This window comes from Thalassophryne amazonica, chromosome 20 (assembly GCF_902500255.1).
Source record: "Thalassophryne amazonica chromosome 20, fThaAma1.1, whole genome shotgun sequence".
NCBI classification, from domain to species: Eukaryota; Metazoa; Chordata; class Actinopteri; order Batrachoidiformes; family Batrachoididae; genus Thalassophryne; species Thalassophryne amazonica.
In genome coordinates this window covers 16,322,898-16,349,078 of record NC_047122.1, presented here as the reverse complement: position 1 = coordinate 16,349,078, position 26,181 = coordinate 16,322,898, and the positions used below count along the sequence as shown (strand labels likewise).

Genomic DNA, 26,181 nt, shown 5'->3' with positions numbered 1-26,181 from the left:
CGCCTCTCAAATACAAAGTGCAAGGAACGTCTGAGAAGCAGTGTCTGGGTATAACAATATAATCAGAGACAATGCAACATGTGACATCACAGACCTGGAAGTGAAGAATTATGGTCCAGATGAGACCCAGTGTCAGTTTTGGGTTCCCGTCAGTAATGTCGTCATTCCTGATGTTCACAAGTTTGACCTGAGGATTAAAAAATAAAAATACACAAAAGTTTGTTTGTTTTGGTCCAGTAAAAAATGCGAAGAGAAGGGCTGAAAATTGAGAGAATGCGAGCTAGCAATGCAGCGAGGAGGCGGCTTCCCTTCAGTCATGGTAATTTAAGATCCATTCAGTGTCACACAATCAGATTACAACGTGTTAGTTGACTGCATCAGCAAAGCATATAGCAAAAGCTGACCAACAGGATAAACATGAATAAAGATTAACACACCAGACAAGAAAACATTGTTTTTTTTGCTTCTTAATTTCATTTGGCAAATGCTGAAATTACTATTTGAAGTTGAACAGGCACATATCTTTACAGTAAAATGTGAGAAGAAAGTAAGAATTTTTCCTCACAAAATCAAAAAGAAAATGTTGCTTTGTGAGATATTTATAAACACTGCAGCATCAGTTTCCTGTAATCAAACAAAAATCTTTTTCCATGATCTCCAGAAACCACTGTTTACTTCAGCATTTTAATAGCAGTTATTTTTTGTATTACTTATTGATGTTTATGTGCTAATGGCAACAGAGGATGCCAGATACAAGTGCATATCAGAGCACCTGCATGCCTACCTGTCTCTGTTTGAGGAAATCCAGCGCTATCTGGACATTCTGCAGTCGATGAAATCTCATTCTTCCCTTTTCTCTGGGCTGAAAAAAAGATCACATGAACATAATGATTGTATTATAATGAAATATGGCAGCAGTGGGTGTGAATAAAGCAGCTTTCAATCCAGAAGCTCATTGCAGCTGTGTTAAAGTGACATCCTGTAGGGGGTGTTGTGTTCTTCAAACCATGCTGGTTAAGAGTGAAAATGCAAACTTCACACTAAACAATTATTTTAGCCATGAAGAAATCTTATTTCTCTAAAAAGAACTAAAGCCAGGTTCAGATTTTTGAGCGATGAGATCAAATTCATATAATATATTCATTATAAATATATCATAAATTAATATATATATAACATAAATAAAAAAATAATAATTATACACAGTGAACAAAGAAGCCATGCATTCTGTGAGCTGTGACAGAAAATGATGAGTTAACTCTGAACAAATGCAAATCACAAAACAAGTAGAGGAAAAATGAGACCAAAAAATGAAAGCAGAAAGACAAGACAAAAATTAAAAGGAAAAACGAGACCAAAAATGGAAAGGAAGAGAGAAAAAACAAGAAGACACAAAAGAGAAAAAAAAAAAATCCAGGAAGAGGAAAAACAAAAAAACAGTAAGAGGAAAAAAGCAAGACACAGGCACATAAAACTACCAAGAAGAGGAAAAGCATTCATTCATTTTCATTCATCTTCTACCGCTTAGTCCAATTAAGGGTCGCGGGGGGCTGGAGCCTGTGCCAGCAGTCACTAGACAAAAAAAATCCTGGAACAGGATGAACAAGGAGACAAAAAACCAGGAAGACAATAAACAAAGAGACAAAAAAGAAAAAAAAAAAACAGGATGACGACAAACAAGGAGACCAAAAAAGCAGGAAGAGGAAAAGCAAGAGACAAAAGCCAGAGAGAGGAATAACAAGAGACAAAAGCCAGGAAGAGGAAAAGCAACAAGGTGCACAAAAAAAAAAAAAAAAAAAATATCCAGGGACAGGAAGAACAAGGAGACACAAAACCAGGAAGACAATAAATGAGGAGACATACAGACACAAAAACCCCAGGAAGATGACAAACAAGGAGACACAAAAACCAGGAAGAGGGAAAAACAAGGAGACACCAAAAACAGAAGAAAAAACCTTGAAGGAGAAAAAAAGGAGGAAAAACAGAAATGTGAGATGAAACATGAAAGGAGACAGAAAGGGGAAGAAAAATGGAATCAAAGGGGAAGTGGAAAGGAGGTAACAAAAGGAAGAAACCTGAGCACAAAAGACAGGAAGGGAACAAGGAGGCAAGGAAGAAAAAGAAATGTCGAGAGAAGACAAAGGACGTGGAGAATAAGTAAAAAGACAAGAATGAAATGTTAAACACTAGGAAGAGATGAGCAGGAAAAGAAGAAAGCAGAGTGCTATTCTAGTTTGTTTTTAGTGTCGGTTTTGTGCGCCACCATGCTGCTGCTGTGCCTGGCTAAAAATGTTTTACTGACATCACAATCTTGAACAACTTTCACCCAGTCAGATGAATCTATATATTATATACAGAGTGTAACAAAAAAGTGCCACAAAAATAAAGCCACAGAAAATCTACACACTTTTGGATACCGATATTTGTCATATGTCATCTTGAAGCATATCTCAGTGAATTTATATCTCTGGTGTTCATTTCTAATTTCACCTCAGTTTGTCAGAGTTTTGGCATTCACAAGATGTGCGCAACATGCGTTCTGGCTCCTCTAGTTCAGCCACATCTCCCTTTAACAGTGAACAGTTCTATCAGTTTGAAAGTTCTTTACAATCCTCCATATTGTCTGTCTGGAGCTTTTCTAACTGAAAAATGACTGATACTGTCATTTGTTTGCACCACTAATTTGGTCACAAAGTAGAATTACACCAGTATCCATTTTTGCTCGATTGTAAGCGGCATCCTCATTGAATCAGTCTCAAACTACATCAGGAGAAATCCCTCACATATATCTTGATGTCTGAAGTAAAAAACAAATCTAAAATTCAGATAAGCTGCTGAAGAATTACAGAAATGATTTTGTGGCAATCTTTTGTTGGGATATATATATATATATATGTGTGTGTGTGTGTGTGTGTGTGTGTGTGTGTGTGTGTGTGTGTGTGTGTGTGTGTGTGTGTGTGTGTGTGTGAAAACAGTAATACAACCCCTGGCAAAAATTATGGAATCACCGGCCTGAGAGGATGTTCATTCAGTTGTTTAATTTTGTAGAAAAAAAGCAGATCACAGACATGACACAAAACTAAAGTCATTTCAAATGGCAACTATCTGGCTTTAAGAAACACTATAAGAAATCAGGAAAAAAAATTGTGGCAGTCAGAGGGAAAAAAAATATGGAATCACTCACTTCTGAGGAATCAATTATAGAATCACCCTGTAAATTTTCATCCCCAAAACTAACACCTGCATCAAATCAGATCTGCTCATTAGTCTGCATCTAAAAAGGAGTGATCACACCTTGGAGAGCTGTTGCACCAAGTGGACTGACATGAATTATGGCTCCAACACGAGAGATGACAATTGAAACAAAGGAGAGGATTATCAAACTCTTAAAAGAGGGTAAATCATCACGCAATGTTGCAAAAGATGTTGGTTGTTCACAGTCAGCTGTGTCTAAACTCTGGACCGAATACAAACAACATGGGAAGGTTGTTAAAGGCAAACATACTGGTAGACCAAGGAAGGCGTCAAAACAGAAAACTTAAAGCAATATGTCTCAAAAATAAAAAATGCACAAAACAAAAGATGAACGAATGGGAGGAAACTGGAGTCAACGTCTGTGACTGAACTGTAAGAAACCGCCTAAAGGAAATGGGATATACATACAGAAAAGCTAAACGAAAGCCATCATTAACACCTAAACAGAAAAAAAACAAGGTTACAATGGGCTAAGGAAAAGCAATCGTGGACTGTGGATGACTGGATGAAAGTCATATTCAGTGATGAATCTCGAATCTGCATTGGGCAAGGTGATGATGCTGGAACTTTTGTTTGGTGCCGTTCCAATGAGATTTATAAAGATGACTGCCTGAAGAGAACATGTAAATTTCCACAGTCATTGATGATATGGGGCTGCATGTCAGGTAAAGGCACTGGGGAGATGGCTGTCATTACATCAGCAATAAATGCACAAGTTTATGCTGATATTTTGGACACTTTTCTTATCCCATCTATTGAAAGGATGTTTGGGGATGAAGAAATCATTTTTCAAGATAATGCATCTTGCCATAGAGCAAAAACTGTGAAAACATTCCTTGCAAAAAGACACATAGGGTCAATGGCATGGCCTGCAAATAGTCCGGATCTTAATCCAATTCAAAATTTTTGGTGGAAGTTGAAGAAAATGGTCCATGACAAGGCTCCAACCTGCAAAGCTGATCTGGCAACAGCAATCAGAGAAAGTTGGAGCCAGATTGATGAAGAGTACTGTTTGTCACTCATTAAGTCCATGCCTCAGAGACTGCAAGCTGTTATAAAAGCCAGAAGTGGTGCAACAAAATACTAGTGATGTGTTTGAGCGTTCTTTTGTTTTTCATGATTCCATAATTTTTTCCTCAGAATTGAGTGAGTCCATATTTTTTTCCCTCTGCTTGGTCTAAAAAAGTAACCGTTACTGACTGCCACAATTTTTTTTTCCTGATTTCTTATAGTGTTTCTTAAAGCCAGAAAGTTGCCATTTGAAATTACTTCAGTTTTGTGTCATGTCTGTGATCTGCTTTTTTCTACAAAATTAAACTGAATGAACATCCTCTGAGGCCAGTGATTCCATAATTTTTGCCAGCAGTTGTATTTAACTGATTTCAGTGAATTTTGCAACCATTTCTCCCTTTTTTTAAAAACTTCAATAATAAAACACTCTGGGCCTCATGTAAGAACCACCAGCATGAACCAATCCACTCCTTAGTGGTCACAATTAACCAATTTTCTTGTATTTTGAGAGTTTTTTTTTTTCCCTTTTGGTTTTGTTTTATGGGAGCAACAAAATTTCTGAGTGTTCCAGACCTGCTTTCAGAACCGTGCACTTAGTCCATGGTTATCCAAACCAATGTTTTCAGGAAAAGAATATTAAATTAATTTCAAGCAATTTTATTTTTAAAATCCTTCATAAGTTACATGTTATTACATTGACATTATCCTGTTTAACGCTATCATTTACACTATAATACAATTCTAAATTTGCATCGGGGGGCAACACTGCCCACAAGCCAATATATGGGGCGGGGCACTTAGCCTTACATGCTATTTTTGGAATGTTAGCACACATTGATTTACACACAGGCAAAATTGATCATTTTTATACAAGCAAGTAACAATCTGGCACAATACACTCACACGAGTTCTTCACACTGAATTCAAAAATAGGAGAAGGTTGAGCAAAACTGACAAACTTCTCGTTGCATAAGGCCCAATTTTACATTACCTCAATTTTTTTTTTTTTTTCTAAAATGTATGCACTACATGGTGCAGGACTGAGTGAAAGCAGCATTACTCTGAAGTGCCCATTGCTCAGAGTGGCAAAAGATGATTTTTGAGCTACAGCCATCAATCCGTCCATCCATAGACAAGCAGATAATGATTAATGCGTCATTAGAATGTCTGTGGTTACATCAGTCATGCAGAGCTGCAGAGTCACACACGCTTTTATCTAATGACATGTGCAACCGGTCTTGCAGGTAGTGCCACTGCACTCTCATGCAGTCTCACATCTCCATCTCTGGGGAGCACAATAATGCATAAAGGGAAACATTTGGGATTTTTCAACTTGAGCACCATGTTTAGATGTTTCTGGATTCAACTTTTCACGAGCGACAAAAACAATGATAATCGGTCTAGTGTCGTGTTAGCACGCTAACATCAAGGGCTAAATGGCTACACAATGAAAGCAACCAAGTCCATCCCAGTCTGTCATCACTGCAGTGCTCCTTCCTGCTGATCAAAGAAGCCAAATAATGAAACCCTCAAACAATTTGAATGGAACACAACTAAAGTAAGTCTGTGCCTTTTAGGTTGTTTTCATTAAAACTTTATTCACATTAGCTAAAGACAAACGTGCACACATGTCCCACTGTAGGGATCCTCTTCAGCTTACCAGACACTTCTGGCTGTCCCCTGTGAAGTGTGTGGTTGCCACACAGGCTGACACTCCACAGCTGTTTAGACCTGGATGGTGTTAGTGTTCAACTCACTGGACTGACTGTTGTTTTGTCCCTCACAAAAAGCTGAACCCAGAACCACCTAAAACTAGGACCCAAGTTGAAAAATCTCAGAGATCCCCTTTAAAAGATCAAAAGGTCATTAGTGAAAATGCCAGCAGAGGGCAGCAAATCAAACATACTCCCTGAGCTCCTTCCTCCTCCTCATCTTCACCTCTAAGTAAGATAAGAGGGGGTGCACGCGAGGCATGTGCTTTTTTCAATGTGGGGCCACACTTCTGTTGCTATAGTAACAGATGGAAGGAAAGTGGGGACAGAGTAGAAAGACACACAGGAAGAGAGTAAGAAAACAATGACGTCAGGAATAGGGGGCGGCAAGAATAAAATTAAATCGAGACAAGAAAAAAAAATACATATAAAAACTGAATGGTTTTTAAAGTTAAAAATAAAGTTTGTAGCCAAAATTACCCCACAGACATCGAGGTTCCACGTTCTTCAAAAACCCTCAAGTCTTTTTAAGAACCGACCCCTTAACATGCCTGTTACTTAACATGGAAAGGCGAAGCTCGTGGCCACACCCACTTTTCCCTCCAGACCGAGGACATTTGTCCAGAACAGACTGTGCAGGAGTGTTGCACAAACAGAAAATGCTCCGACTCCACATCTCACAGAGCCTCTGGACTTCCACTACTCATGTCACAGAAGCCTAAAACACACCGTTTCAGGCTTTAAGTTACTGTCATCATTACTGTAACGGCAGTCAGAACACAGCCTAAATTTTGGTGGATTTGTGGGACTCTGACCATGCTTAATGTGAAAGCACAAACATACTGCACTGTAAAAACACTAGAAAACATAATACACAACCCCTTTCAGGGGACTTCAAGTTTCTGAAACTTATTTTACTTTTGTTTCATGGAGATGCAGTTGGTCGTATTTGTGGACCTCAGCAGACCTGATAGTCTGCATTTGTCTCCCCGTCAGTCACAGAACAAGAGTCTGTCACACTGCAGCACGTCTGTCTGTTAGAATCACGGCCACAGACCCGCGGCCGTGATTCTAAGAGAAAGAAAACGTCAACGCCACAAGAGCGAGGTCAAACAGCCAGGACTCGAACCACCACAGACCCATGAGATATTAGTGAGTTATGGTAATGAATGAGGCAGGACGTCAACAGAGCTAATCTACACGTTCACGTGTGTCCAGCAAATCAGGAGCTGGCAAACACCAGACGTACGAAGACAAACAGGTGAAACAGGATTTGATGTAAACACTATCAGAATTGTTTCAGGTCTGTTTCATCTGTGTCAAACATGTCCAATCTGTAAATTATTATAAACCAGAGTTTTTATTGATTGGTGTCTCTAAAAAGCATAATGGGCAAGTGAAGTATGTCCTGTATCTTCAACAGTTTCACTGGATCAGGACAGACAGTAAGACAGACATATGGACACAAATGGAGCAGAAATAATCTCGTGACTGTCCAGGTTGTGAATATGACTACGTCCATACCAGGGTGACTCCAGAGAGGACCTCCAGCAAGGAAATCAGGTTGTGCCCATCCCTCAGATCTTCATATAGGTCCGAAATGTGCTTCCTTACCTGAAAGAGGAAAGTGTGTAAAGGAGGAAAGAGGCAAAGGAAGGAGGAGGAAGCAAAAAATAAAAAGGCATGGGAGAGAGAAGAAGCAGTTAATTCCACATTAAAAACCTCATTCATCTGCAGCTTACACATCTGACATCTGCCAGGCCGACTGTCTCACAGCGAACAAAATTGCTGATACCGGGCCACCGGTGCCTAATCACTGCTGACGTGTCACAGTGTCGCTACCACTGACATTTGGCACAACAGCAAGATAAAACTGGAATCAGCTTCAAAAGTGGAATAAAGAATCCGCTGAAGCCCTGATTGGCAACTAAATCGGCCAGAAAACGCTTTCAAAAGTCACAAACTGTGCAAAAACTCTATCTTACTGATAAGAAACTGTATTCTCACTACATTAGACAGTATTTCTGCCTTTTGAATGGACACATTTGACTCTCTGGCTTCTTGAATTCAGGAAACGTTAAAAAAGTTGAATTAAAGTTACGGTGTGTAGGATTCAGGGGTGAAATGGAACACTGCTTTCATAACCATCTGTTCATTAATATTTATATAAGCCTAAACTGAGCCTTATCATTTGACTGGTGGTTTGTATGTCACGTGATACTAATCATTTGTCCCATTTGCCATTTTGTTCCATTTACCATGCAACTTTGGTTCCATTTCCTGCACAATTTTGGTTCCATATGTTTTGTACCATTGTACCGCGCCACGACCACCTCACACTCACACTAGCAGCAACGCCGCTTAGCTTAAAAGTTAAACATGGCGGGGTTTGTTTTGATGACAGCGATTTAAATAAGCTTATTGAAAGAGCTTATTCTTTTAAGGGCCTGGTCACACGGCACACGGCGCTAGATGAACGAAGGAAAAAAGTCACAAAGGGTCAAAAAAAAAAGTGGACGAATGAGCCAGCACTTCTCCCATCACAGAAAAGCCTGTGACTCCAGAGCACATAAAATAATTAAACAAAACCAAAACTAACAAAAGAAAAACAAAGCAAACAGTGACCTTGATGCTTTAAACAAAATCAAAACATTCATAATGACGTGACTTGACAGCAGGCATCAGACTGAGCGCCAGCCTGTGATCATTTCAGCAGCCAGCCTGTGATCATTTCTGCTCTCTCCACAGCACCTGCAGTTGCGAGATCTGGTCGTCTTGACAATAGTTTTGTCTTCAGGACAAGAACGTGTGCACACACACATGCATGTTCCAGCCACAGGTGGCATGCGTACATGCACACAGCCATTTGTGGTGCACCACAGCCAATTGGAGCTGTGCGCACAGCCTCTCCAGCCACAGATGGCTGCAACGTGCATGCGCACACTCACGTTCCATTCAGAGACAGCTGGAACGTGCATAAATAGTTACAGTAGTTGATAAAACATTCTTGCTACTATTGTTTCTGTAAGACAACTTGCTTTTCGTCCCACACATAGACGAGTCACGTTCAGCTCATTGGATCTTTACTTACTGATCCATTCAGATATTGTCAATGTTCATGCAAGACGTCAGACTTGGGAGGTCGGACGAAGTTAGACGACAGTCAAGCAGAATGCTGATGTACGGGAACTACGCAAGCGATGAGAAACCATCAAGACAGAAAATGTTTATTTTCAACAATAATTTGCGCCTTAGGCTGGCCACAATAAAAATGGGAATAAATACAAAAGTGTTGCATTTATAGTTTTATTCAGTGTATATACCAGTTTTTAAATTGTGTTGATAGGCCTAGTATAACTTGAATCATGATTAATAATTTCCACCATACTTTGTCCTAAATATGTCATTTTTGGTGCATGTTTTTACAAAAACGTACAGCAAACAGGACTTTTACTTCCTTGCTCTGCTCTCTCTCAATCCACAGCAGTTGCAGGAAAAAAAACATGACTTCCACCTCATTGATGGAAAAATTCATGACAAACAAATCAAAAACGATCACCAACCCACATATTTCGTTGCTGAGGAGATCCTGGCCAAAAAGCCACCAAAGGCAGATGCCAAAGGCCAACACTGCCTCCAGCTGGACAACAAGAGGAGTGACACTCCTACTGACCACCTGGTCAGGCCTGTGTCCCCTCTATCTTGTGTTGGACAGGAACTGTTTTTTGAGTGACAAATAATTTGTGGCATGTTCTTGTTTTGTAAATAGTTGTACAAAAAAGGCCTGAAGTATTTCCCGTATTTTAATGTAAATAGTTGTATATAATTATTTGCTACATTTGTACATATGTTGTTGAAATTTACCATTTATATTTGCAATCTAAGTAATAAAAATGGTTTGCTAATCATGTTTTTTAATATTCGGAATTTATGTTTTTGTGTGAATTTAGCTCCACGTGTTAATACAGTATGGCACAATGATAGAAAAACTGTAAAGTCACACAGGTTAAGTCGCGCTGAAAGAAATGACACCAAACAAGGAAAAGTAAATTATGAAGATAAAACCAAAAGTACTCAAAAACAGCCAATTACACCCTAGATCACAGAGGGTTAAAGCTAATATTAGAAACGGCGAGTATTAGCATTCAGGGCTCTCCCTAAGCAATGGCATAACGGTGCTGTGCTCCATTTTCCCGGGTAATCATTTATTTTTTTCATGTTATAATGAGTTTTTGAATTTTCTTGGACCATAAGCGCAGGGGGACAGCAAAATCCTCAGCAGAGTGGCTATGTGTGCAAGTGAGCGCAGCCAGTGAAAAACTGGCTGTGCAGTGCAGCTTTTCCACAAAAGCTGCATTGATAAATCCACTGTGCACATTTTTGCTGAAAACTCTCAACATAATCTGAATAAGCCAATTTTTTTAATCTTTAAACTTGATTCACTGAAAGTGCGCATCATTTCGCTTCATCTGTGAGGCGGAGAGCAACAGAGCACCATGTGTTTTTGAAAGATAAACAAATACACTGCTTCACTTCCTCTTGAAAGGGTTTATTATTTTACTCACTGTGCCACTTTGGAAAGGTGTAGCCTTTGCTGCGTCACTGATTAACTCCTTATGTGCATGTTCTACTGCAGTCTTCTCTAGTTTTTTGTAGCGTTCCAGTGCCACATACAGGACTGGTCTATACACCATTTTCAGTGCCCCACAGATGACATGGAATGTTATTAATCGGTTTGGGAACTATATTTTTGTTCTAACCGATATGACAATGTCAAATTTGGGGTGGAAACCAAAAGCAGAAATGTTAAAATACTGTTTCTGTTCGGAATAAACCAGATGGGAAAAAAAAAAAATCTAGTTCAAAGGCTCCATATTTCACTTCTTTGGTGAAATAAAATCATGACCAGCAACGGCAATCTGCAATCTCATCACGAGATGACACTTATTCCTATACACTGTAACTTTAAACAAAGTGACAAATGCACTTAATGTGCACATACAGGTGCTGATTGACTGTGACACTAAACGTATGACAGGATGAGATGCTCATCTCTGCAGAAAGCGGTCAAAACTAATTTAAGAATGAAACAGGATTACGAGAAGACCTGAGTGAGGGCAGAGAGGCTTTGTTGGGTACAGGTTAGATTATGCACCATCTCCACAGCTATTAATTCCAAGCAGCAGTCGCCTTGGTGGGAAACAGATCGAGAAACTGACAAGCGCACTCATTTCATGTAACTTTGCAACTTCAAGCACAACTATTCCTAATTTTTAGCACGCAGGTATCTGTAATAAGCCCAGACACGTCACAGGCATGTATGTGTTACACTGCATAAGGAAACCACATTATTTGTGCATTGAGCTGATGCATCAAAGTTCACCAAATTTTATTCAGTTCATCTTCATTATTTGCAGTTTTAATTTGGAGTTTTACACGATGACATCACTTACCATTTCTGACTTACTATGTTAAACTACAGGGCCCGCTTTCATAAATTTACTTAGTCAACTACGTTTAGTTGCCCAGAATGATCAGTCTAATCACAGTTTCACATTGACTGCTAAACTTGTAGATTAGCCATCTTACATTAAACAACGATTTTTCACAGGAACAGCGGGCTCGCAAGCAACGTTACCAAGAAATGCCTCCAGCGTGAAAGTTTTGTTTACTTCTGGGTTGGTCATTATCATGAACTATCCAGCGTTTGTTTCATTAACTGGCTTTATTAACATTTACGGACACATACGAACTGCAGAACGACATGCTTAGCTCTTTGCTTAACAGTTCTTCTACACTTCCATCAAGCCTTTTTGTGCACACAACGCTGCTCATCATAACAGCGACACCCAGTGGCTAATGTGAGAACTGTCACAAACACATCATGACAGTCATCTGCTACAACCATGGTCAAAAGCAGAGGAAGCTCTAATTTTGGAGAAATACGAGCGACGTAGGGGTGCTCTTGACTGTTCCATCAAGTGGTGGTACATGATAGCCACCATTTTTGAGGTAAGATACTGATGTTTTGTCAACTAAAATAAGATTAGCCTTCTCTGTAACCAGGCTAAAAACTTTACCCGACTAAGCGCTTTGTGCAACAACCAACATCAGTTAGTCAATTAAGTGAGCTTAGTTGGCTAAATAAGATTAGACTGCTTTGGGTCATGGGGTGCTGGAACCTATCCCAGCAGTCATAGGACATGAGGCGGGGTACACCCTAGACAGGATGTCCATTACTGGGTACACACTGAGGCTTTCTCCAAAGTGTAGGAATAAGTATTTTTTATTATAAAATAATTTACTGAATAAAAACACCCCAAATTAAACAGGTCTGTCAAAGGTTTCAAAAAAGAAAACAAAAATGAAAGATTTAAAAAACAGACATATTTACTTTTCTGTGGATGGTTTCTGTACTGCAGATCACCAGTCTATATTCAGTGAAATCTGGAATCAGTGATCAGTTTGGTTAAAGCACCGAACTGCAACGTGTAGGTGAAAGCAAAGTGTAAGCAGCTCGTGACCTTCACCAACATCCAGACAGACAGCAGGAGGGAAAAAAATAATAATAAAGCCACGCTGGCAACAAAGGTTGAGTTCTGTTCCCTAAAGTATTTAAAAGTCCTGCTGCAAAAATACTCACACAGACAACATGCACAATATTAATTTCAGTTTTGAGCTGAGAACAATCACCATACTGTCACGCTTTACCAGGGGGCGACAGAGTCAAAAATGTACTTCAGAGGTCTTCATTCTCAACCCAACACAAAAATTATAAATAAAAAAGATGGGTTTTGTTTTGTTTTTTACACCCTTAGTGTTTTACTTGTCTCTGAGCTGGAGTGTCAGAGGTTTGACAGTCAGTCAGTCTGATTTAAAAGTTAGAACTGATTTTGAGTGTTAGGAGTCGCTCATCTGCCGTTCCCTTTGCTGGGATGGATGACATCAGCCGCTTCAGACACAAGATGATGAAACGTGTTAACAGGATGACAGGATGGCGCGTTGCATCCAACTCTGACTGCAAACGTGACGCTGCTCGTGTCCCGGTGTGAACTCCACTCCAATCTGACGACCTCAGCAGCTTATCAAAAACAACAGAATCCTCATTCGTTCTGACTGGTGCTGAAACATTTGCCAACCTCACATTTAAGATCCAGCATGAATGGCTGAGTTTAAACCGGCGCTCCATAATCCATGTTTTTCTGCTCTGCGTGTTTGTGGCAGCTGTCATATGAATGTTAAAAGAACATAAAAAGAAAGACGTCACTGCTCCGACATGTTGACATATAAAAGATAAATCAGGGTCAGACAGCTGTGAAGATTTTTCTCTCTCGTAGTTTCACACCAAAAGCAGCATAACTCAAAGAATATTCCTAATTCCTAAATCAAAGGATATTCCTAGTCTGGTGACCCAACTTAATGCAGATGCACGCAGGTAACAGAAATATTTAGATGCTATAGCCATGCAACTAACAATGCTTCTTATAACCCCTGGCAAAAATTATGGAATCACCGGCCTCGGAGGATGTTCATTCAGTTTAATTTTGTAGAAAAAAAAAGCAGACCACAGACATGACACAAACAAACAAATCTAAAATTCAGATAAGCTGCTGAAGAATTACAGAAATGATTTTGTGGCAATCTTTTGTTGGGGGATATATATATATATATATATATATATATATGTGTGTGTGTGTGTGTGCGTGTGTGTGTGTAAACAGTAATACAACCCCTAGCAAAAATTATGGAATCACTGGCCTCAGAGGATGTTCATTCAGTTGTTTAATTTTGTAGAAAAAAAGCAGATCACAGACATGACACAAAACTAAAGTCATTTCAAATGGCAACTTTCTGGCTTTAAGAAACACTATAAGAAATCAAGAAAAAAAAATTGTGGCAGTCAGTAACGGTTACTTTTTAGACCAAGCAGAGGGAAAAAAATATGGACTCACTCAATTCTGAGGAATAAATTATGGAATAACCCTGTAAATTTTCATCCCCAAAACTAACACCTGCATCAAATGAGATCTGCTCATTAGTCTGCATCTAAAAAGGAGTGATCACACCTTGGAGAACTGTTGCATCAAGTGGACTGACATGAATCATGGCTCCATCAGGAGAGATGTCAATTGAAACAAAGGAGAGGATTATCAAACTCTTAAAAGAGGGTAAATCATCACGCAATGTTAGCAAAAGATGTTGGTTGTTCACAGTCAGCTGTGTCTAAACTCTGGACCAAATACAAACAACATGGGAAGGTTGTTAAAGGCAAACATACTGGTAGACCAAGGAAGACATCAAAGTGTCAAGACAGAAAACTTAAAGCAATATGTCTCAAAAATCGAAAATGCACAACAAAACAAATGAGGAACGACGACTGTGGATGACTGGATGAAAGTCATATTCAGTGATGAATCTCGAATCTGCATTGGGCAAGGTGATGATGCTGGAACTTTTGTTTAGTGCCCTTCCAATGAGATTCATAAAGATGACTGCCTGAAGAGAACATGTAAATTTAAACAGTCATTGATGAAATGGGGCTGCATGTCAGGTAAAGGCACTGGGGACATGGCTGTCATTACATCATCAATAAATGCACAAGTTTACGTTGATATTTTGGACACTTTTCTTATCCCATCAACTGAAAGGATGTTTGGGGATGATGAAATCATTTTTCAAGATGATAATGAATCTTGCCATAGAGCAAAAACTGAAAACATTCCTTGCAAAAAGACACATAGGGTCAATGTCATGGCCTGCAAATAGTCCTGATCTTAATCCAACTGAAAATCTTTGGTGGAAGTTAAAGAAAACTTGCAAAGCTGATCTGGCAACAGCGAACAGAGAAAGTTGGAGCCAGATTGATAAAGAGTACTGTTTGTCACTCATTAACCCTTTATCTACGGCGATGGCGCCCACGCCATATTTTCCATATGCGTATTTTTTTTTTCCATAACTCCGCCATAGTTTGTCCAATCCGAATGATTCAAAGTGCATTGTTAAGCTAACACCAAGGGCTTTCCAATGATATATGGTGTATTACGGTAAACGTAAGCCTGTGACATCATAATGCAGAGGAAAAACACGGAAGTTTCACACTAGTGCGCCGCTGATTCTCATTACCGTAAGTTCTCATGTAAGCCCTCAATCTGAAAAATTTCAACACTGACAGCAAGCCAAGAACCCGTGCTTTCCAACAGTATGGTATATGTTGCATATATTATGGTAAAGTGCGTTCGGTGACTTTTGAAACGAGGGAAAAGTATGAAAAAGAGCGCAAAAGTGACAGAAAAGTACAGAGACAGACAGCAAACATAAATGTAGTAATTTCTGAGGAAAACGCAGGGTGTTAGTGTCATTTGTGAAGGTGTGTGTGCGTGTTTGTGTGGGTGTGATGGCTCCATCAGCCACAAGCCACTGCCCGGTGCCAACAAGCAGTGGAAATCCAACTTGCCAGCGATCCACAAAGGGGCGGCGTTCTTGCAAGGTTTGCAAGAGGTCAACCTGCTGGATGTGCAAACTGTAAAATTGGCCTCTGTCTTCAGCCAGACAGAAACTGTTACAAACAGTACCACACTGACAATGGACTGATGTAGTTTACATCTAATTTTGATTCTTGGTTATATATTTGTGTATAGTTTGACACTTTGTTTTATTCATATTGTATAATTTTGCACAAAATGAGTGATCAAATGAGTGATTTATTGCACATTTTAATAATACAGATAACTGATATATTTATATATAGTTTTGCACTTTGTTGTTATTCATATTGTTTGGTTCTGCACTTTAAAAAGACTTTTTGCATATTTTCACCTTGTAAAATGTTTACTTTTGCACTGTTTCTGCACTGAGTTCTATACACACAAAATTAATGATTGTAAACACTTACAGCTTCCTGTTAAAAATGTGAAATCCAAACTTCCTTTACATAATCATTTTTCACAAAAAAAAAATCAAGTTCGTTTTTGTGTTTCTCATTTTAAATGCTAAAACTTACAAATAATGTGTATAAATAGTTAATCAGGTGTAATATAATTGAAATTCAGGTACTCTTGGAAAAGGGTACCAAAGCACACAAACATAGAACATTATTTCTTAATTTTATTGCTATAATAAAAAATTACAACCAATCGTCCATTTATAGCCTCAGTAGGTAAAGGGTTAAGTCCATGCCTCAGAGACTGTAGTGATGTGTTTGAGCGTTCTTTTGTTTTTCATGATTCCATAATTTTTTCCTCAGAATTGAGTGATTCCATATTTTTTTCCCTCTGCTTGGTCTAAAAAAGTAACCGTTACTGACTGCCACAATTTTTTTTTCCTGATTTCTTATAGTGTTTCTTAAAGCCAGAAAGTTGCCATTTGAAATGACTTTAGTTTTGTGTCATGTCTGTGATCTGCTTTTTTTTTCTACAAAATTAAACAACTGAATGAACATCCTCCGGGGCCGGTGATTCCATAATTTTTGCCAGGGGTTGTATTACTGATTATTCTGTTAATTTTGTCTCGATTAAGAAGGAAGACCTTCATTGTCATTATACATACATGCAAACAAATTAGTCCTCTGCATTTAACCCATCCTACAGTTAGACAAAGTCCAACCACAAGGAGCAGTGGTCAGCCACAGTCCAGCACCAGGGGACCAACTCCAGATGTAGAGACTAGGGGTCAACCAATATAGAGTCTTCAAGCTCCAATACCAAAACATTTGAGGACAATATTTGCTTGCAGTAAAAAAAGTGTCAAAAAGGTGTCAAAATTTAGTATAACACACTCTTAACACAAACCTTTCCTGAAATGTTTTGCAGCATATATTTAATTCACAGATCCTTTCAAAATATCCTTTACACAAAGTGCAAGGAGCTAAAAATAATATTATGATGAAGTTGAACACATGAACAAATACATAAATACAACTGACAGCTCCAGTCTGAACACTGCTATCTTATTCTATGCCCCTCTGTGAGGACAGCAGCCTTCAGCACTGGAGCTTGCGACATCTAACAAATCAAGTAGTGCTGTGGGAGGGACTTTATTACAAATCAAAAAGCAGTGATTGGTATAGGCTTATGGTTAGGGGCCATTTGCTCCAATATGATAGGCTCATCTCAGACATCAATGGGTCTATGTGAAGCAGAATAAATTAAAGTAATTCAAGGTTTGTAATGTTCTGTCATCTACAGTGAGAGCCATAACTTGAGGCAATTTAAAGTAAATGATATACATTTCATATTGCTGTTATATTTCATGTCACTTTATGTTATGCATAGGTCATAAATAACATTTAAAAGGTTAAAGAGCTGTGTCAGGAAATTCTAGTTCATTCCTCCTGACAACCAGAGGGCGGTGCTTTAGCACTTGGATTACTCCATGCGCACATGAGCCGAGGTCGAGTCTTATACCAACAAAGTCACGCGAGTAGGTGTGACCTGGGTGACGTCCGCGACAGTATATGAGCACACAGTACCCAGCATTCGGTTCTTTTTCCATCTCTCGCATGAAAAGCAGAAGGTCGAACTTTTCGGATCGCTTGTTGACCAGAGCCTCGCAACCTTCCATGCCTGGAGCTGCGCATACGTGCCCTACAGAGGCTGCAAGACCACAAGTTCTTTACTCTGTTCTGCTTACCGCTGTGGGTAAGTAACCACGCTTGCTGCAGGTTTTCGATTGAATTGGCCTCAGCTCTTTGTGAGTAATTCTATTTTACTACAATTGTGGCTCGAGTGCGCGTTGATTTTTTACCACTACTGTGTGCGATGCTAATGTGGTTGCCCACTACCTCAATGTAGAATCACTGATGACCTCCTTTGCAAGAGCTATGATACTGCAGCTCGAATTGGCCATCTGGGGAACTCGCCATCTCACCATGCCCTTTCCCTGTCTCTCCAGGATAATGGAGCTGACACTGACCGACAGAGCCTGAGTGATGCATCGCTCCGAGCTTTTGCCTACATGTCACGTGAACTTGGCAGACTGACTGGTTCAATCCCCTCTGTCTGAAGCTTGCAGGAGATCACTATGCACTCTGCCTGTTATCCCAGGTCAGGTTTTCAGCGCTGTGGTCCATCAGACCCTGGAATGTGCTGTTCAGGCTAACAAGTCTTGGCAGCAAATTTGCCGAATTACAGCGCACTCCCAGGCGCCAACCTAATGCACAGGTGGCTTACTTCCAGCTAACGGGCATGCTCCTTGGAACTGGGGTCTACCGCATCAGCCCACCCAGCTGTCTACCTTTTGGCCACCCATGGGTGGACCACCAAAAAATGGCCGCCTGGCCTCTGTGAAGGACAGGCCCATCTTGCTCGCCCCTCAAAATGATCATGGGCCTGCAGTAGTCGGGTCTGATGCCCAGTAGGGGGCAGGAATTGGTCTCGGATCAAAGTGATTTACACGTTGGTCAGGGGTTACAATATTCAGTTCAATCATTGTCCTCCCAAGTTCAATGGTGTAAAAGTCACAGTTGTTACAGACAGACAGGTCTTATTCTCAGGCAGAAGATTCTCGAGCTCTTGAAGGAAGGAGCCACACAGCAGGACCACACCTAAGGGGGTGTTTTGAATTGGTGATATTCAACTTATTTTGTAGTTCCAAAAAAGGATGGTGGCTTCCTATCCTCGACCTTAAACTTAAATCAGTATGTGAAAGTGCTGCATTTTCGCATGCGCCACACAACGGAAGTTCTCCAGGCAATTTGGCTGGGGGACTTGTTTACCAGTGTGCACCTGAAGGATGCCTATTTTCACATCCCAGTGTCATTTCACCACAGGCAATTCCTCCGGTTTGCCTTCGAGAGACATGTGTACCAGTTCAGAGTCCTCCCCTTTGGGCTATCACTCACTCCCCGTACCTTCACCAGGTGCGTGGCAGCAGCATTCTCACCCTTGCAGGGTCATGGGATACGGATTCTTCCATATTTGGATAATTGGTTGGTATGTGCACATAGCCAGTAGCAATTACTTGACACTCGCACCCTACTGCAACACGTGTCACAGGTAGGGCTCACTGTGAACTTCGCAAAGAGCTCCTTGACCGCATGCCAACAGGTAACATTTATGGCATGGCGCTCGGCTCACTGGCAATGACTGCTTGCCCATCCCCGCGAAGGATGGACAACATTCTCACTCTGGTCTATCATGTTCGCAGGAATGCCAGACTGAGTCACGGTCTGCTCCTCCAGCTCATGGGGAAACTGACACCAATGTCAGCAGTCATGCCTCTGGGACTCCTGTCCTTGCGCCCCTTACAAATTTGGCTCAACAGCCTGGACCTCAACCCCACACTGCATCAACACAGGACTGCGCATCTTCCAGCTCAGTCTGTCCAACATCTTCGCCCCTGGGAGAAAAGTGAGTTAACACACAGTGTTCCTCTGGCCTCTCTACCCTGCCGCTGGGAGGTCATTCAAACAGATGCCTCACTTTCTGGCTGGGGTGCAGTGTGGAACCACAGAATGATCAGAGGTGCTAGAGATGTATGCTGTCCACTTAGCCCTGAGCCATTTCTCTCCTGCCCTAGAGGGGAAACATGCTTGTTTGGTTGGACAACATAGACAGCATACTATATAAACCATCAAGGAGGCGTGTTCATTCCCTGAGAGAAGCCCAGGAACTTCTCCAGTGGGATTTGCCTCACATGCTGAGTCTCAGGGTTGTGCATCTGCCAGGTGTGTAGAACTACACTGTGCCTCAACCTGGATGCGGTTCAACTGATCTGGGACAGGTTTGGCAAGGCAGAAGTCGATCTGTTTGCCTCTAACGCCACAACACACTGTCGCCTGTGGTTGTCTCTCTCAGAACCCCATAGCCCACTGGGCCAGGATGCACTGGTTCACCCTTTGTCGGCCAGTCTTCTATACGCATTTCCTCCTCTTCTGTTGATCATACTGATATTATACAGAATATGCTTGACCAATCACACAGTGTTGCTAGTAGCCCCATACTGGCAGGGCAGGACACAGTACCCCATGATTCCGACTCACCTCAGGTCCCAAGAGGAGGGACCTTTGGTTGCAGGTGGACGGGGACATTTGGTATCCTCACCCAGAGCATCTTCAACTGTATGTGTGGCCCCTGAAGGGACATACTCCATGTTGAACTCTTGTGATCAAGCTGTCATGCAGACTATACTGAATGCCTGTGCGCCTTCCACTAGAGCATTACACGGCAATAGATGGAAGCTTCTTACCCGCTGGTGCAGTACGCAAGGCGTGGACCCTGAACATTATCCTGTGCCAGTGCTACAGCCAGATCACAATCAAGGGGTACCAGTGGGGTACACCAAATGTAGAAACTTGATGTTCCTATATTAAATTATTTACACTCAGAAAAAATTATTAAAGGTGTTGTCTAATAAATGCCAAAATGTCTTTTTCGTAACTTCACTTCCTGAAAAGCTAGAGCTGATTTCAAAATGCACGTTTTTTGTTCCAAAGTGTGGTGTACGGACACTACAATTTCATCATTTGTTAAATGATAAGGTGCTGTTATTTAAATATGTGATGTATATATCAACCCAGAACCAACCTGAAATGATCTTTAGCGTGCGTGCATGCGTGTTGGGGGGTGTGAAGGGCAGGGGAATGGGTGGGTGGGCGCAACATATAATTATGTGGTGTTTCTTTATTAGGGAAAATATGTTTTCTCATATACACTTGAATGTTACATACATTACAGGATGGAAGTAAGCTTTGCATTATTTATTGTAACTCTAATACAACCAGTTTCTATGTTTGTAGACCAGACTTGCAGTGCAAAATATCTTGGTGTACAGACACTACATGGTGTACGGACACTACATTTTGCAAATCTGAATTCCAAATCAGCCTTGCTGATTTACACTAAATATCAGCTGTTGCATGTAAATATAATTTTAGTTGTTACTAAAGAAATTTGAACTTTTCAATGAAATAATATTGCTAAACTACAACCCCTGGCAATAATTATAGAATCACCGGCCTCGGAGGATCTTCATTCAGTTGTTTAATTTTGTAGAAAAAAGCAGATCACAAACATGACACAAAACTAAAGTCATTTCAAATGGCAACTTTCTGGCTTTAAGAAACACTATAAGAAATCAGGAAAAATAATTGTGGCAGTCAGTAATGGTTACTTTTTTAGACCAAGCAGAGGGAAAAAAATATGGAATCACTCAATTCTGAGGAATAAATTATGGAATCACCCTGTAAATTTTCATCCCCAAAACTAACACCTGCATCAAATCAGATCTGCTCGTTAGTCTGCATCTAAAAAGGAGTGATCACACCTTGGAGAGCTGTTGCACCAAGTGGACTGACATGAATCATGGCTCCAACACGAGAGATGTCAATTGAAACAAAGGAGAGGATTATCAAACTCTTAAAAGAGGGTAAATCATCACGCAATGTTGCAAAAGATGTTGGTTGTTCACAGTCAGCTGTATCTAAACTCTGGACCAAATACAAACAACATGGGAAGGTTGTTAAAGGCAAACATACTGGTAGACCAAGGAAGACATCAAAGCGTCAAGAAAGAAAACTTAAAGCAATATGTCTCAAAAATCGAAAATGCACAACAAAACAAATGAGGAACGAATGGGAGGAAACTGGAGTCAACGTCTGTGACCGAACTGTAAGAAACCGCCTAAAGGAAACAAGATTTACATACAGAAAAGCTAAACGAAAGCCATCATTAACACCTAAACAGAAAAAAAACAAGGTTACAATGGGCTAAGGAAAAGCAATCGTGGACTGTGGATGACTGGATGAAAGTCATATTCAGTGATGAATCTTGAATCTGCATTGAGCAAGGTGATGATGCTGGAACTTTTGTTTGGTGCCGTTCCAATAAGATTTATAAAGATGACTGCCTGAAGAGAACATGTAAATTTCCACAGTCATTGATGATATGGGGCTGCTTGTCACGTAAAGGCACTGGGGAGATGGCTGTCATTACATCATCAATAAATGCACAAGTTTACGCTGATATTTTGGACACTTTTCTTATCCCATCAATTGAAAGGATGTTTGGGGATGAAGAAATCATTTTTCAAGATGATAATGCATCTTGCCATAGAGCAAAAACTGAAAACATTCCTTGCAAAAAGACACATAGGGTCAATGTCATGGCCTGCAAACAGTCCGGATCTTAATCCAATTGAAAATCTTTGGTGGAAGTTGAAGAAAATGGTCCATGACAAGGCTCCAACCTGCAAAGCTGATCTGGCAACAACAATCAGAGAAAGCTGGAGCCAGATTGATGAAGAGAACTGTTTGTCACTCATTAAGTCCATGCCTCAGAGACTGCAAGCTGTTATAAAAGCCAGAGTTGGTGCAACAAAATACTAGTGATGTGTTGGAGCGTTCTTTTATTTTTCATGATTCCATAATTTTTTCCTCAGAATTGAGTGATTCCATATTTTTTTCCCTCTGCTTGGTCTAAAAAAGTAACCGTTACTGACTGCCACATTTTTTTTTTCCTGATTTCTTATAGTGTTTCTTAAAGCCAGAAAGTTGCCATTTGAAATGACTTTAGTTTTATGGCATGTCTGTGATCTGCTTTTTTTTCCTACAAAATTAAACAACTGAAGGAACATCCTCCAAGCCCGGTGATTCCATAATTTTTGCCAGTGGTTGTACATCAATCTAAACCATTTAAATAGTCGTGTACGGAAATATTAAGGGTCATATTTCTCGAGACATAAATCCAGAATTTATCAAGACAATGATCACAAAATCTATTTCTATTAATCAGTGTCATTGCGTATCAAATAACAGTGTTATGGTCATTCAGAAATATGCATATTTACTTTAAAATAGAACATTTTCTGTCAATGACATGAAAAACATTGATTTCATAACGACAAACATGAATACAACAATCGGCCATATCAGTGTTGCTTCTCAGCAATAAGTAAAATACAAATCACACATTACCAATCCAACAACCAAATTTAACTTGCGTAAGTATTAAACATTGTTTGCCGAAGGTTTTCTGCATATAAGATACATTCTTCGTAGTACTAACATCAAAACAATGGTTTCTAGTTGTTTAATAATACACCATAATTTTAAAAAGAACATTGCAAATTTCACCAAACTGTGCATTGTGGTTCATTTCAGTACCACGAAACTAACAAACATGCAAATTGTTCACTGGTAAGACATTACATTGTAAATCACATATAACAAAGATTTACTTAACCTGTACCCCTTGATTGTGATCTGGCTGCTACTGAGCTATCATCAATCGTTGTTTGACAGCGGTCTTTCTGTGTCTACAATTAAAGTTTATGTAGCTGCTGTTTCTGCTCGCCACATTATGGGAGATGGTCGATCAATAGGCTCGCACCCTCTGATGTCACTTTTTGAGCGGTGCTCTTAGCCTTTGGCCTGCGAGGATTGCACGTATGCCATCGTGGGATCTTCCACTTGTTCTTGAGGATTTATGCTCATCATTTGAGCCACTGGGTGCCAGTGACCACAGCTGGCCGTCAATTAAGACGGCATTTCTCCTTGCTCTTTCATTCACAAAGCGCACTGACGAGCTCTGTGCCTTGTCAATTGCTGACAACGGTGTTAGTTGGAATTCTGATGGGTCAGGAGTTACTCTATGGCCAAACCCCTCCTTTTTTAAAACCAAAGACATTTTTACCCTTCTATGCTAACCAGCTGGTTGCCTTGGCTGTCTTTACCCCTCAATCTACAGCAGAAGCTAATTCTAGTCTGTTGTGCCCTGGTCGCGCACTTAGACTTTCTACTGAATTGACAGCCGCGTTTCACAAAACTGATGCTCTGTTTGTCTGCTATGGGGGCCCCAGGAAGGGCTACACCTTGCCCAAGCAAAGACTGTCGCAGTGGGTTGTTAACGCTATGTTGCAAGCCTGCAGGAACGGTTACAGTCAACCTCCTCCAGTGAAATGTCATTCAACTCGAAGCATATCCAAGTCCTGGGCTGCCTTAAGAGGTGTGCCACTTACTGGCATCTGTACTGCAGCAACAGGGGCTTCCTCCTGTACTTTTGCCCGCTTCTACAGAGTTAATGTAGCTGCTCGTCACCCTGTGGCGACAGATATATTATTGGTATAAGGTCATCCAGGTGCTAAAGTACCGCCCTCTGGCAGTCAGGAGGAATAAAATAGAACGAGAGTTACGTATGTAACTATGGTTCTATAAATTCCGGATGACCGGCAGAGTTGGTTGTCACTCAGTCTAGGTGATAGATTCCAAAAGAACTGAATGCTGGGTAACGTGCTCTCATATACTATCGCTGATGTCACCCAGATCACACCTACTGGCGTGACTTTGCTGGTATAAGGCTCAATCTCTGCGCATGCACACATGGAAAATTCCAAGTGCTAAAGCACCGCCCTCTGGCGGTCATCTGGAATTCTTAGAACTGTAGTTACATACATTTATCTCGTTTATCTGTCATCTTGTTTTTGTTTTTCTGTCAACATTTTTCAGTGGAATTGCAATACCTTTTTTGTAAAATATAACTCCTTTAATAATCTTTTTTGAACAACAGCTGAACCTGGACTGATTTCATTGTTAAATCTGCTCTCCAAACCCTAAAAAACCTTGATGAAAACTCTTTCACAAATTGTGACTGTGTGCTGAAGATGATAGTTTGATTGTTAATCCGCTCCACTGTTTTCAGTGAGTGTTTAGTGCTAAAGTCTGCTGTTTGCAAACAATCATGTGATCGTTTATAAACAGTAAACAGGTTGTACAGTTTGTAAACTGTTGCATGAAAACTATTAACATTTGTTTTCATGTAAAAATGAGTGAAACACCCCCCGGAGCTTTTTGTAAGCACGAAGCCTTTAATCTGAAAAGTAAACCATTAATTTCTGAATGTAACAGCAGCTACGGACATAGGAGGAACTGTGGATTATTTAATGACGGATTTTGATGAAGTCTTTTCTTTTACTCAGAGGGTGAGAGACACTGCTTTCAGCTGTGTGCTGGAGCTCAGGAAGCTACCGTATACAGCACCTGAAAGGTGGAACAATATCCAGCGCTGCAAAAATAAACCGTCGTATCGGCATAACGGCAATTCTAAATGGCGGACACTGATATCTGCAAAAATGCTAAATATCTGCCGGGCTGATAATCAGTCGACCCCTAGTAGAGACGCTACCTTGGTCAGGGGCAGAGAAAGGAGCAGACCCTAACTAAACACGTTTTTGATTGTGGGAGGAAACCACAGCCCCAGGAGGAAACCCACACAGACACAGGGAGAACATGCAAACTTCACACAAAAAGGACCAGGAAGTGATCCTAGTATCTAAGCCAGAATTAACTGAGTCATCGTTTGATGCCAAAGTTCAAGACAAAATGATTTATTTTGTCCACAATCCAAATAGATACAGTTTACTGTCAGAAGAACTAATAAACTAGTGAAGAAGAAAAAAAAAAAACATTTAAAAAGCTGAAATCAGAGAATCTGGGCAGGAAAAAAGACTCAAAACCATTATTAAAATATTTATTAATTTAATACCTCTTCAAGAGCTTCTACTTCCAAGCCATACAAACTCTGAATAAAATCCTCAACTTTGCACACTGTAGCCAACTACCTGCTGTGCCACTTTTAGGTATTTTTTTTTCCATGTTTTTATGTGTGCGCATGTGTATATAGGACTTTTATTTTATGTGCGTTCATGTTGACCAGTTTATTGTGAAGGGCACCTGCAATCTCACTGTATCTTGAGTAGTATAGTGACGATAAAGGCATCTAATCTCATCTAAAAACAGTTAATTTCCTTTTGACTGCAGCTTAATTACATATATGTGATTTTTGATCAATTAAGTTAATATTGGGCCAGATTAAACAATATTTAATGCAGACTTTGGAACAATATGAGGTCAGACTGAGTCAAGAGAAGCTTCAGAAAGTTGAAGGTCTGTAACTCTGCTACCAAGTGGAACAGATAATCCAACAACTGATCAAATCTCAGTCTGACTCAAGACAGTGTCAAACACAACATTTTCTCCACATGCCTGATTTGAAATATTGGCGTGGCATCGCCATGCTCTGTAAGTGATTTAGATCTAGTTACCTCTACAATGTATACACCTTTTGGTGATTTAACAGCACATAAAAGATTAATTAAATACATATTCAAGCTTTTCATTTCTTTCTTAATTTCATTCATTTTTCATTTTGTAGTGTTGAGTCATTTTCAGCTGACAGGTCTCCTGCTTCCTATTCATCCAAGTGATCTGATT

General features: G+C 40.2%; 1 protein-coding gene across 13 annotated transcripts in view; it reads right to left on the bottom strand.

Moving 5' to 3' along the window:
* macf1a (microtubule actin crosslinking factor 1a) overlaps positions 1-26,181 on the bottom strand; it is a 431,888-nt gene that overhangs the window by 230,024 nt on the left and 175,683 nt on the right. For 12 of the 13 annotated variants that reach the window (XM_034161160.1, XM_034161171.1, XM_034161172.1 and 9 more), the window contains exons 3-5: positions 7,503-7,592; positions 785-862; positions 95-187 (exon numbers count right to left, since the gene is read on the bottom strand). In XM_034161160.1, the coding sequence (XP_034017051.1) occupies positions 95-187; positions 785-862; positions 7,503-7,592 (261 nt within the window). Of the gene's footprint in view, positions 1-94; positions 188-784; positions 863-6,172; positions 6,270-7,502; positions 7,593-26,181 lie in introns of those variants that run through there. The other variant, XM_034161166.1, reaches the window with a different exon arrangement.